The sequence below is a fragment of the Electrona antarctica genome, assembly GCF_951216825.1.
Source record: "Electrona antarctica genome assembly, chromosome: 24".
Taxonomy (NCBI): Eukaryota; Metazoa; Chordata; class Actinopteri; order Myctophiformes; family Myctophidae; genus Electrona; species Electrona antarctica.
This window is the reverse complement of record NC_136803.1, coordinates 27474524-27489055: the sequence shown is the minus strand read 5'-3', so window position 1 is coordinate 27489055 and position 14532 is coordinate 27474524. Positions and strand designations below refer to the sequence as shown.

Genomic DNA, 14532 nt, shown 5'->3' with positions numbered 1-14532 from the left:
AAGAAAAAAAAACAACGTGTAGGACTAAAATACAAATTTGCTCAGACACGAGGTAAATTCTCCATTCATTGTCAATGGCATTTAATGTTTGTTAGGACAAAAATCTACACTATAGCTCAATATAGGAGGCCCTCCTACACTAGCTGAATATAAGAGGGGCTAGCGCCTCTCAAAAATTTAAGAAAAGTGAAGACTCAAATAGCGATTGGCCGGAATGTCATGATGTATGACATCGCGACAAGAGCGCCTCACTTCACACTGTTGTGATTTTTTGAGTGGTGTAAACCACTCCTACAACTGGCTTTTGTGTGCAGAAAAAAATGAGCATGGTTGCTATGTTCAAAATAATTTCTGACGTAATTAAATCACACCCGGGTGAACTGGATGACCGTAGCAACCATGCTCATTTTTTCTGCACAAAAAGAGCCAGTTGTGAAATCACATCCGGGTGTGATTTCATTACGTCAGATCAGAGCTGATCAGGCTATATAATAGCCTTACACCACTCAGTTCACACGGGTGTGATTTTTTATTTACAGAGCCATAATCTTCTAGAAAAAAAAAAACGAATAGCCTTTTTTCCCCAAGATTACAGAAAAACTGGAGAATGAACCGCCATTACATGTATGAACACAAATGTAGCCACTACCTGATGACGTCCAACTTCAGTGCCCTTTGCTTTTGTCTTAAGAGGAACATCATATTGTTGCAAAGAATCCAGCAGATACTGCACTTCACAAGCAGCATGCCCTTTAACTGTCCAAGTGGAATGGTGTTTTATTATTAGATTATTATTAGATTACTGTAGTGTAGATTGACCACCTTTCATCCCATGGAACACACTTTCTGATTTGCCTGTCCAGCATGTGGCATTCACTCTCATTTGCCTGTTGTCCCAGGACACATTATCCATAACAAACTTCAAACCATATAAAAGCCTGATTGTTATTGAATGTCCTAAATGTATAATGAACAACTATAATTCAAAATGCTGCTCCAATATTGATTTACTCGTTTTAGTTCCAACTAGCAACCATGGCCTGCAGCAGGCTTTAAAACGTTCAAAGATGACACATTCTTCAAAATTCTCTCAGCTGGAATTTTATTAGTTGGTCGATGGCAAATCTCCCAGACAACAATGATGTGCGTTAACTATATCATTTTGTTTATCACCCCAAAAAGGAGTGAGAGTTAGCCACTGACACACATGCTGTTAAGTCTTCTGACATTACCCCCCCGTGAGCTGGGGGCAAACAGATGCCATTTGTCCCCCAGGTCACACACTAGGAATTACAGATCAAGAAAAAAAAAAAAAAGAACAAAATAAAATGAAATTAAACAAAAATAAAATGATTCACAGGAGGCAGGCAGTGATCACCCCATGTGCACAGTGCACACGCCCCCCACCACCTCGTACAATTCAGCAGTCAAAGTCTCGAGTCCCATCCCCCTGGTTTCACCATCTCTGGCCACCCAGAGCACTGATAATTCCAACAGTTAGTTTTCACTGGGCAATATTGAAGTAAAAGAATATATAAAGAACATCCCATGAAATACACAGCTAACCGTCAGGTAATGCACTCCAAGAAAAAAAAGTGAAATGCCCCAGATATGAGATAATTTCATTTGGAGTTGAGGGCAAATAATGTGATACACTCTTAGCTTTTCCCTCGGCGCCATGTTGAGAACCAACATCACTTCTGTCCGGAAGTAGAGACACAAGTCTGCTCAGTAAAAGAATGGCGGGCGTGGCCCGTCAGGGTTGTGGCTGTGGAGATGGGAGGGATATTGTCCATGGAAAACCAAAAGCGAGGGAGGGAGGGAGGGGGCCCTCCTTGTCGCTCAGTCCAATCTAATCCAGCACTTCCGGTACACCCAATTTCACAGAAGGTCATTTTATTGACTTATCGGCGTGGAAGGAAGGATTTGGGGTTGGGTTGGAGGTTGGGAGAGGGGGGGTTGGGAGTGTATGAAACCGGAGCCAGGCTACAAAGAAGTCCATACATACACACGCTTGCTCGCTACAGGTCAGAGCAGGAGGGATTCTATGAGCCAGATGTTAAGTCATGGTCTGATTACATGGTTGTTTGCAGGTGAGGTGAGGTGAGGAAGGGGTGGGTGGTTATGATGGTTCAAGCCGTGTTGAGGAGATCCTGGATGGCTTTTTGCTGAGTTTCGGTCAATGTTGACACGCACTGCGTCCACAGTCCTCCAGACATCTGGCGGGGCAGAGAACAATATGGTCAATTGATTTGGGAGCAGCATTTAGATATTTTCAGGGTTCAATATACTACATTTCAGACATTTTATAAGACCATTTTAACTAAGACCTCGACAAAAGTGCCCAGGCGGTGGCGTAACAGTCTGGGCACCCGACTGGTAATCCAGTCGCAGTGTGCCGCGGGTTCGACTCCCGAGCCCGACACGGCCTTTACTGCATGTCTTCCCCCATCTCTCTCCCGTTTCCTGTCAGCCTACTGTCTGTCCCTTCAAAACCAATAAAAAAGGCGTAAGCCGCAAAAAAATCTTTAAAAAAAAAAAAAGTAATTTAAGACCCAAATTAATGTTGCAACAATGTCTTGCTATATTGAAATTGGCTATGGGAGTGCGGGCCAGTAGACCCCAATGGTCCGTCACCATTACTCAGAATTGGAGAACAGTTCCGACTCTCCAAATGAACATGATTATTTGTTCAATTAATTTAAGTGCTATGACACGGTTTTTACTTGAGCAGAACTAAAAGCCTATGGGTGCTTTGTCACAAATAAAAATGGACAAAACATAATATAGCCTACAGATATAGTTATAGAAATACCCCAATGCTAGGGACATGTCTTGGACAGGCATACAGCCGCTGCCTCACAGCTGAGAATGGCAACAACAAATGCATTGATTATGTCACGTCACCGCATCGATGCAGAATCATGCACGGCTGCATCACTAAGCAAGCAAATTGTCTTCATCTAAAACTTTTTAAGAAGTCCACTGTGTGCGGCTGCACTTTGCTGCAAGCATGGGCAGTTCACGTCACCGGCAGGAGACAGGGAGCGCGTGATTTGTTAAACAAAAAACTCCCCTCCCCATGCCACCGCAGTACTGACAAAACGGGCAGAGCCAAGAACAAAATAATGGCCATTTTCCCGCAGCGGTCTCTAGACATAAAACTTGTATTAATAACGACAAACTAATCAAATGAATATGCACAGATGTTTATGGCTGTCCATTTTCCCATGAAGACTTAAAAACCCTCATCTTCATATGTAATACCTACGGTCAGATTTGGTCAAATCTAAGACAAATTAAGACCTCAAATTAAGACATTTTAAGACTTTAAGGTCCCGCGGGAACCCTGCTTTCATCTTTTCATGGAACCTTAGTTTAGCCAAAAGAAGTTCAGTTTTTTCAAGACAATGTTCTGAGCAGACTCATACACATTTCTAGCAATGGGAAAAACAAACAAAAACACATTTTCAAGGTGCATTTCTCCGTACCTGTACTTGGCGGATGACGTTTGCCAACCGTTTGCTGCACGGATCCTCACTTTTCACAGATTCATTGGCTACTCCGTCCGCGATGATGAGGAATATTTTGGGGAGGTTCGAGTTGTCTGGTCCGAGGACGATAGGATTGTTGCTATGAGGATCAGGGACAAAAAGTAAAACATTGTGAGGAAGGATTGCAAGCCGTATCAGAAAATAATTTAGGTGGCAATGTAGTTGTGAATGGCGATGGCCTTTTTTAATTTTGTCCTTTATTTTTAAATCGCTGCAATAATAATGGGAATGCATTCCTGAACACTATGGGAATTTATATTTGTAAGTTCACGTCAATTATCAGTATGAGGCATTGTAGACAACACAGTAGAGGCAACCACACAGTAAGAGACAACCTTCCAACACCTGTCTGCGATTGGCCCTTCCAACCTTACCTTTCAATGAGATCACACAGGAAGTCAAAGGTGTGCACGGCCTCTTCCTTGTCCTCGTTGAGCGGCAGCCAGTTCAGCCAATGGGGCAGGATCTCGTTGACGTTGGCACACTCGGGCCGGAACCGCATCACCTTGCCCACGGCCGAGATGCAGTTCTCTGTGGCGTTGACGTTCTCCTTGGAGCGAGCCTCTGCAGCCTGGATGACTCCCACCAGCAGCGGAATGGCCTCTGGACAGTAGTAGGAGAACACGGTTTAGAGCAGTGGTTCCCCAAACCTTTTCACGACAAGGACCCCCCCCCAAATTGACACTTAAACCCATTTAGACCCGAGGTCGATTCTACAAATGCCTTGTAAATCCTGACAGTTTTCTGGAGAGCGCATGTTTCTATGTCAGTCATTCTCAAAACATTTTCTTGTCAAGGACCCCCCAAAAAATATATACAATTGGCCGCCGACCCCCATCTGATGTTGGTCCAGGGCCCGGAAGCAAAGATTTGAGTTAAAAACGTTCGCTCTGAAAGAATATATATTTAAAGATTTGCAACAAATTTTCACGATTTTTTAAAAATAGCAGACCTACAAGCCGCGCTATGAGCTTGTAGATCTGCTTGTAGATCTGCTATTTATAACTGCTTAAAACACCAAAAAAAAGGGTTGCCGCCCAGAATGAGTTAATAACCCGCGGAACCCCATTTGAAAAGATACGGCAGGGACCCCCCACATAAGAAAAGATTCTTACGGCTCTAGCAGTGATTCTCAACCCGTTTAATTTCAGGGACCCCCAGTTTGAGATGCATTAGTCTACACACCCCCATTTATTTCTATCTCTGAGACCCCAATTTATTTTGTAAAATCAATGTTCATTTAACTCTCAGTGTACAAATGGAACCAAATGGACCCTAATGGGTCCATTTGTACACTCGAGTTACATACCGATAAGGGTCCATTTGGTTCCTAATTAACATTTAGCTGGGGACCCCCTGGAACTCTCTCAAGGACCGTTTGGGAACCCCTGGTTTAGAGGACAAGATGGGGGTCTGAGTTATCTACGATAATAGTGTTATAATAGGAGGTTTGCGTCTACCTACAAGGCAAGGTGGGCCAGATCACTGACATTTAACAACTTGAGTATTTACAAGCTCACACCAAATAGAGATGCGTAGAATAGGGATAGTAGAGTTCAATTTAAACCCTGGTTGTCAGGTACCCACAGTGCACACTACCAGGACAGTACCTGCAGTCACCTGGAGTCCCAGGAAACCAGAGAAATGCATTTTTACTTCAGATAGAAAAGGACTAAGGCTAGTAAAAAAACAAATTAATCCATTTTGGGCGGGAACCCCTTTTGGTGTTAGCATTATGTTATGTTTTAGCTATTGAAAAATAGCAGATCTACAACGTACTGAAATGGACAGGAGCTAATTAACTGAAATGGACATGCACATAGGAGTAACAAACTTAACCCATTTTGGGCGGGAACACCTTTAGGTGTTAGCTTTATGTTATGCTTTAGCTATTGAAAAATATGCTTTAGCTATTGAAAAATAGCAGATCTACAAGCTCATAGCGCATAACCGAGTGGGGCGCTATGAGCTTGTAGGTCTGCTATTTTAAAAAAAAATCGAAGAACAACTGACATAGAAACATAGCTTTTTCAGAAAACTGTCAGGATGTAGAAGACATTTTTAGAATCTGATCTCAGGTCAAAATGGGTTAACACCATTTGAGCTGGGGGTGGGGGGGGTTAGCTACCTGTGCAGAATGGCCTGTAGTTCTCGCCGCCATTCTGGGCCATGACCCCAACGCCATAGGCCGCTGCCTGCCGCACCTCGGGACTGGTATCGCACAGGGACTGGAGCATGGGTCGGAGGAAGACCTCTGCGTATTTGAAGGAGGTGGGACTGCAGTGCTCCACCACGTCGTCAAAGATGCACAGACCCCACTGTCTGTCTGCCCACGGCCTGGTGGGGCACTGGAGGAGAAGAGGGGGGATATTTAGAACATTAGAACTTAAAGCAGGGCAGGAGTTCCCCAACCTTTCTTTTTTTAATTCTTGTAATTTTTATCGCACAATTTTGCAACCCAGTTTTATTTTCACCCAGTGCCAATTATCTAATGTAATCCTGGGCGCTACACTTCCTCTGCCAACCTGGGGGGGCAGCAGACTGACCTCATGCCTCCTATGCATGAGGAGTCCAAGCTGCTTCTTTTCACCCGACAGGGGAATTTCCCCGGCCGGACGTAGCGCGTGGAAGGAACACGTTATTCCGACCAGTTCCTTTCCCCTCCATCAGGCACCCCAGCTGGCCAGGGGAGGTAGTTTTAGAGACCAGGATTACTGCATGTTTTTTGTGAGGGTACCTACCCTAGGGGACACGGGGAGAACATGCAAACTCCACACAGAAAGGCCCTTTTGCCAACCCCGCCTCGGGTATGGGCACAGATGACGCGGAGGAGGGAACACGCCGCCAGTGCCCACAGCGTCCCCAGCGGGAATCGAACCCAGGACCTTCTAGCTGTGAGGCGACAGCACTACCAACTGTGCCACCGTGCCCCCCCCAACCTTTCTATTACCACGGACCGGCTGACAGTTTAAAAAAGAAAAAAAAAAAATCGGACCAGTATGCTTCTGGTACAAGACTTATCACAATGAATGTAGTTCATCGAGAACGAGACTCGACCTAAAAAGCAATGCAGAAAAAATAAATATGGATGGTCCCTTACGATAAAACGTCCTCCTCGTCACATTTTATCTTGCACCTCAATTTGATTTAACCCATTCTGGGCGGGAACCCCTTTTGGTGTTAGCATTATGTTATGCTTTAGCTATTGAAAAATAGCAGATCTACAAGCTCATAGCGTGCCACTCACTTGTAGGTCTGCTATTTTTGAAAAATCGTGAAAATATTTATTTCAGAAAACTGGAGGATTTAGAAGAATTTCTTTTAAATTTCGAGGTCAGGCCAAAATGGATTAAACAAAAACAAATGCATTATTTAGGCTTGGCTCAGGGAAGAGGACGCCCCTGCCATGCATAGTCCGCCATGGCACCGTTGGAGGTGCGACAAAGAAAGCAGGAAGACCATCGTTCTGTATGGAATAATGATTATAATTTCCCGTTTCATGTCGAGGTAAAGATTGTTTTAATGTCCACCACAGCACAATGAGCACATGAAGCTCTGTTCTCCCGATAAGTATGGGCTTGTAATCTAAACAATATATAGAATAATAGTAGTATCAATCATTCTTTTGATCTTGCAAGAGCGCGTTTCTTAGCACCATGAAATGCGGCCAGCGCAGAGAAAGAAAGACTTTTGCGGTCTTTAAATTTTCCTCCCGCATACAATATTTTATATAAAATGTCTGCTTCACAAAGTTCACAGTCAATGTTCCAATTTTTAGCTCATCACTTCCACCTTATAGCAAAATATGGGAATTTGGGTTAGTTCACTTATTTCAACACAAAAAACAACCTTCTACTACTTAGGTGACAAGTACTCCTCCACCAAGTACTCACTATTAGCTGGACAATTAGCGGCAGGAGTTGTTCGAACCAAGGCAGTACTTTCTCTTTGTAGCTGCTGAAGACTGAATGCAGAATGTCTGACACTTTGGTAAGGATGTACACGTCATTCTCATCCTGATTGAAAACAAAAACAAACAATTAAGCCATGGTAGAACGGATTACACACGAAAAGCAATTGCCTGCAGTAAGGATGTTTGAATAGTACGTAGTACAAATAAGTTACTCTCGAGGATTGTGTCAGGACTCGGGACAAATAGTCGTGTTGATTTCGTCGACTAAAACGAAACATTTTCGTCGACTACCTTTTTCCACTGACGGAAACTAAATGAAAACTAAGCTACGACGACTAAAACTAAATGTACCGTAAGTAAAAACTAGACTAAAATGTTAGATAGGGACTAGTGGACAAGAGATCCAGTAGAATAGTCATTTTACAATATTGGTTGCATGCTGAAAATAGCAGATCTACAAGTTCACAACTAAAATCTCATGATATTTAGTAGACTAGAACTATTCAAAAGACTGACTAAAACTAAAATCTAATTTTGCTGCCAAAAACAACACTATACAGAGTGTAAAATCCTTACCTCATCCTGTAACGTTTCCTCCACTTGCTCATCGTAGTCCTCATCATCTCGCTTGGCTGTGGGGAAACAGAGGAAGGTTCAGGAAATTCTTGCTCAAACAGAAAAATAAAATAATAAATTTCACCAGAACTAAATCAAATCAGTAAAGATATTAAGTGCAATCTCATTCTGTTGGAACAAGATTTAGGCTACTATGAACTGGGGCTGGGAACTGAAATTAAATCCTTTTTCATGGCAATGACTGAACTGTTTCAAGAACACCTCGCATTGAAAAATCTGCACCAAATGTGGATACCTAAGGGAGTGAACCTCAGGGTCAGTGAGCCAATAAACATGCCTGTATATGAGATCCAAGTTGCATGTAGTGAAAACAACATCACATGCAGTGAAAAGGACGTCATGTGTGCAAAGAATGTGATACAGTACGCAAGGCTTAAAGCCAAAAAACATCCCAAGAAATCTGCACTGATCTCATGTTCTAGTTCTAGTCTACTAAATGACCCCCATGAAATCCTCAGGACTGAAATCAGTCCACTGAGAACTTTTAAGCCCCGAGTACGCAAATAAAAGGACAATACTGCCTTTTACTTATTTTTTTTTAATGTTTTTTTTATTGCTTTCGCCTTTATTTTATATTTTTTTATGGAGGGACAGACAGTAGGCTGACAGGGAATGGGGAGCGAGATGGGGGGATGACATGCAGTAAAGGCCGTCGGGATCGGGAGTCAAACCCGCGGCACACTGCTAGACTGGATTACCAGCCAAGGTGCCTGGACCACTGAGCCACGGCCCAGGCTGCCTTTTACTTATTATAAAAAATAATAAGTATCGATTAGTCAAGGTATCAGTATCAACACCAGTATCAAACATTTCGGAACTAATCCCTACTAAGGTCCCATTTACACTGGCAGACAAATCTAGCCTGAATCAGATCTGTGCCACATCAAGATTGAAATCAGATTGGTTTAAATGGTCACATGACTCATTTAAACAAATTCCAAATTCCAATCTGGATGTGGCTCAGATCTGATTCAGGCTGGATTTGTCTGCCAGTGTAAATGGGGCCTAAGGACCGGCTGAAGGAACAAAGGACACACCGTGTCTGAGATCCTGGTTCTTAAAGTGCTCCTCGAGTTTCCCTTTCAGAATGCCTCCCAGCTCCTCAAAGTGCTCGTTGTTAAGGCAGCCATCTCCCATCAGCTCGATGCACTGCCAAAGGAAGAAAAAAAATGAATTAGCAACGCAATAGCAGAGTAGAGAATGGAGTAGTTCAGGGATGAGCGCAATCTTCACGCTATGAACAAACGACAACCTTGGTTGCATGTCTTAACATCCTTTTTAAATACCATATTAAAAAAAACACATGTGTCCTCAATTTAGTCATTATGCCAATGAAATCGATTCCTCCTGACACCTGTGTGTGTCATCACTGCGTTTGAATCCTACTGGCTCACCTACTGAAGCCCTGCCAACACTCATGTGCCGCCCCAGCCTGTAGGAATACATGCAGTGACTTAAAACACAAAAAAAAGGGTTCCCGCTCAGAATGAGTTAATAACCCACCCATAAGAAAAGATTCTTACAGCTCTAGCAGTGATTCTCAACCCGTTTAATTTCAAGTGGCTTCCTTCCCCCCCTATAGACACCACGGTAGATTTAAACCCACAACCTCCGTGGTGGTGCGTTATTGAAGGGAGCAGAGCAACAATACAGCAGGCACATGGGGACAGCGAACCATGACAATACATTACAATAGGGAAAGAGGCCATCTTGTGGCGACAGACTGTAATAGCAGTCTCTGATTAACAAAATGTCACAGCAGTCATAAAACACCTTACCTTGGCGAATGAGTGCATGATTTCTGATAGAACGTCCGAGTCGGGCTCGGTGCCGATGGCTGTGATGAGGGCGCCGCACATGAAGTGCCACATCTGGGTGAGGTACTCGGGGCCTCGAACCCGCGCACACTCCAGTAGCAGTGGCATGGACTCGGCGGCTGCCACCCGGACACGTAGGTCACAGTCAAGGAACATGGCATTATGTTATACTTTAGCTATTGAAAAATAGCAGATATACAAGCACCACTGATACAGAAACATTGGTATTTCAGTCAGGCCTAAATGGGTTAAATGGTTAATTAACACAGATCTTAACAATCTGGGGGTAAAAAAAAAAAAGAAAGTGAGAAGGATATCATCATGGAAGTAGAATTTGAGCAGAGGCACCATCAGTTTCACCACCTGTTCCGTGTACTCCACAAAACCTTCCTTCAGCTCTTTGGCGTAGCACACCTGCAACAGAAAAACAACATAATACCATCAACTCTTGCAAATAAATCCAACACAATCATTGGCATTTTTGTGTACAGTGTTGCAGTGTCTCAAGCAAATGTCAAGAAAGTGGCCTAGATTTGAATTCCCATTTAAAAACATTTAAGCCCAACCAGAATGCAACACATCAGCGTAACACAATAAACCAAGTGTGAGCTTTTTTCGATCACAGCTCAACCTGTATCAGTCTTGGAATCAGACTGGCCTTTCTATCACAGCTCATGAACCTGTATCAGTCTCGTAGTCAGACTAATAATGGCCAATGACAGCTACACCGTACTGATAAGGTACTTAAAGTAAAGTCATATGCAAGTTTCTAGTCGGTGATGACTCACCAACATTTGGCAGGCAGTGGCCTTCTCCTCCAGGCCTGCCGTCTTGATGCCGAAGCTCTGCTGGTCCCCCAGGTTGACAAACTCCCAGCCATCGTCCTCGGACATGTTCTCCATGTCCTGGGCTAAAATTAACACACACAAACCACACATTGTGAGCTTGTAGATTGGCCAACCACACCTATGATGAGTATTATGGAAAAACAGCAAACAAACTGGCATATTGTGATGCATTTCAAACTGTGAAAGTAGAAAGTGCAAAGTAGAAAAAGTCCTTTTGCACACCTACTGAAATGGACAGGAGCTACTGAAATGGACAGGCGCGTAGGAGTAACAAATTTAACCCATTTTGGGAGGGAACCCCTTTTGGTGTTAGCATTACGTTATGCTTTAGCTATTGAAAAATAGCAGATCTACAAGCTCATAGCGCGCCACTCGGTGGCGCGCTATGAGCTTGTAGATCTGCTATTTTTGAAAAATCGAAGAACCACTGACATAGAAACATAGCTTTTTCAGAAAACTGTCAGGATGTAGAAGACATTTTTAGAATCTGATCTCAGGTCAAAATGGGTTAAGAGAAAAAAGGGGGCGCACAGTCTTCACTTACAAATACATAAATTGACTAATGAAGGACCGAGCAACCAAAACGTAGTATCAGCATTTCAACAGACAGATCTTGCAGCCGGAGTGACATGCACAAACAGGTTTTGCAGTAGGCTCTAAATAATGGCCCCTCTGGGTGCCGTAGCGGTCTGGATTCAAATACCATGAGGGGAAATTCAACTCCAGCAACACGCATCGATCGACGAGGCCCAACAGTTAATAAATAATTCGGGGGGGACTTACTGTCCAGGAGAGCGACCTCAGGTTTGATGGAGGCCGTCTTCATCAGGGGACCCATGACCACAGGCAGGTACTGCTGGAACTCCTTACCCAGGATCTTACACATCCTAGCCCATGCGGAGATCATGTAGGAGATCTAACACACACACACACACACACACACACACACAAACACAAACACACGTGTGAACATGCGCAATAGCGGTCTTGCAGAACTGAACAGAATATAGACGGTTCTAGCCCATTCATATCTGGAACACATGTGTGACACCTTAGATTTTACGTCTTTAACCATTATTTTAATTACTTTAGCTGTTGAATAACAGCAAATATACAAGCTCATAGCACGGCTACGAGCTTGTAGATCTGCCATTTGTGAACATTTTTGAAAACGTGGCAAAAATCTTTGAATATGTTCTTCCACAACAGACGTTATTAACTCAAATTTGCTACCCCTGTCCCTGGAACAAAAACAGTTTCAGATGTGGGTCTGCGACCAATTACATATAATTTTGGGGGTCCTTGACCTTAAATAGTTTGAGAACCGCTGGTATAGAAACATAGGTTTTATTCAGAAAAAACGTCATGATTTAGAAGACATTTGTAGAATGGGGTCTAAGGTCTCAATAGGCTAAAGAATGAAACCACAGTGTGTGTGGGTCTCTCCTGCTTCCTACCTGAGGATCGTCATCTTCTAGATCGTTGAAGTCCGTCTGTGTTTTGAGCAGCAGCTGCATCACGGCCGAAGCATCAGGCATGAACTATCGCACACAGAAGACAAGAGGTATCAAGGCATGAACTATCACACACAGAAGACAAGAGGCATCAAGGCATGAACTATCGCACACAGAAGACAAGAGGTATCAAGGCATGAACTATCGCACACAGAAGACAAGAGGTATCAGGCATGAACTATCGCACACAGAAGACAAGAGGCATCAAGGCATGAACTATCGCACACAGAAGACAAGAGGCATCAAGGCATGAACTGTCACACACAGAAGACAAGAGGTATCAAGGCATGAACTATCACACACAGAAGACAAGAGGTATCAAGGCATGAACTATCGCACACAGAAGACAAGAGGTATCAGGCATGAACTATCGCACACAGAAGACAAGAGGCATCAAGGCATGAACTATCACACACAGAAGACAAGAGGTATCAGGCATGAACTATCGCACACAGAAGACAAGAGGCATCAAGGCATGAACTATCGCACACAGAAGACAAGAGGCATCAAGGCATGAACTATCACACACAGAAGACAAGAGGAGGGTTGAAGGAGTGCATGTAATGTGATCTGGGAGTGCCACTTATACTTCAGTCCACTGGGAGGTGCTGTGGGGTACTTAAAACACCAACAACCACACACCTGCCCCATCCCATTACATCCTACTTCAAAGCCACATACAGATTAGTAACCTTAGAGTATATATGAATAGAGACGGCACCCGGATGAAACCCTGAGGCGAAATGGACATAGTGGCCGAATTTGATATTGCAGCGTGGGCCCAAACACATGAACGCGCTGGTCCGTTGACCATCATTGTGCACGTTCACGATGACACGTGAACGCTGAATGCCTGCAATGATAGTCAGCGGCAGCGAGTTCATGTGTTTGGGCCCAATCCATCCCAGAATGCACTCTGTTCCTACCCAGAATGCACAGTGAAATCGCCTCATGCGCTTTTGAGCAACTTAATGCAAGTGGATGGGAGGAGAACTCGGGTGCCGTCTCTATTCATATATACTCTAAGTTAGTAACTCCCAAGATAGTTGTAATAGAACCATGGATTATAAAAAAGGTGCAGTGTCCAACTTGCCAGCGCATTTGGATGATAGGAGTGGTATATAATAAGTCTAATGTCTTTTTACAGTACAACTTACAGTAAAACAAATAAACAAATCAAATGGTCTATCAAATGCGTTTAACCACCTTTTTAATCCCCAAACACTAGTCATCAAACATCAAAGCGGTTTCACTGAGTCAATGAAATACTGTGAGCACATCAAAGCCATTTCATTGTCTAAAGCCGGTCAATGAAATGGGAGTGCATCAAAGCACTTTCATTGTCTAAAACTGGTCAATGAAATGTTGAGAGCAAAGCCGAAACAGTGTCCTTGTCCAAAGCCGGTCAATGGAATGTTGTGACATTTCGATGCCAAAGCAGCACAAGGATGACACCGATAACTTTAGTTTACCCTTTGCTTGTTTTGTGTCAGAAAAGACAGAACATTGCTATACTATAGAGGGTATGCGCGTGACATCATCATCAAACCCGGAAGTTATGCAGGAATGCCTACCAAGTGGCAAAAAACTACTTTCTGGCCTTGAAAGCCCATACATCCAAACAGAAAAGTCCTATCTGATTGCATTAAACAACGTTAAACAATGTTAAACTCATTTTGCATGTTGCTTTGCCACTCGATGTGCCATTCACTTTAAGCATGCGCATACCCTCTATACTAGATTTGTTATACTGGTCTTGACTACATGCCGTCTGCCTAAACAATAAGCCTAGCAGACAGACGGGGGCAACATTCTTTTAATGGATATTAAAAACTGCTGCTAAAAAAACCCAGCATATGTGTTGTTTTAATATCGCTACATATGGCAACCATTTGACATAATAACTATGGTGGTAGCCGCACCTTTAGCTGTGATATAATCACACACCACGGCCTATTGAGAGTTACTGCCCCCAAGTACATATTACAAATATTTAGATGGAAGCAGGATTTCCATCTGCAATGTTTGACCTCGGTTAAACATCCAGTAGCTGATGTTTAACACATACTGGGCGGGAACCCCTTTAGGTGTTTTAAACATTATGTTAAATAGCAGATCTACAAGCTCATAGCGCGGCACCGAGTGCCGCGCTACGAGCTTGTAGGTCTGCCATTTTTGAAAAATAGTGAAAATGGGGCGCAAATCTTTGAATATATTATTATTACAGAGTGAACATTTTAACTCAAATCT

General features: G+C 43.3%; 1 protein-coding gene across 1 annotated transcript in view; it reads right to left on the bottom strand.

The window, feature by feature from the left end:
* Positions 1-1085: 1085 nt before the first annotated feature.
* Positions 1086-14532, bottom strand: part of kpnb3 (karyopherin (importin) beta 3) — a 30476-nt gene continuing 17029 nt past the window's right edge. Inside the window, exons 15-26 of the mRNA XM_079495834.1 lie at positions 12226-12309; positions 11552-11684; positions 10709-10830; positions 10238-10334; positions 9882-10054; positions 9141-9252; positions 8044-8099; positions 7448-7570; positions 5683-5902; positions 3929-4157; positions 3492-3633; positions 1086-2219 (exon numbers count right to left, since the gene is read on the bottom strand). Coding sequence (XP_079351960.1) covers positions 2133-2219; positions 3492-3633; positions 3929-4157; positions 5683-5902; positions 7448-7570; positions 8044-8099; positions 9141-9252; positions 9882-10054; positions 10238-10334; positions 10709-10830; positions 11552-11684; positions 12226-12309 — 1578 coding nt within the window. The 3' untranslated portion in view covers positions 1086-2132. The remainder of the gene's footprint in view (positions 2220-3491; positions 3634-3928; positions 4158-5682; positions 5903-7447; positions 7571-8043; positions 8100-9140; positions 9253-9881; positions 10055-10237; positions 10335-10708; positions 10831-11551; positions 11685-12225; positions 12310-14532) is intronic.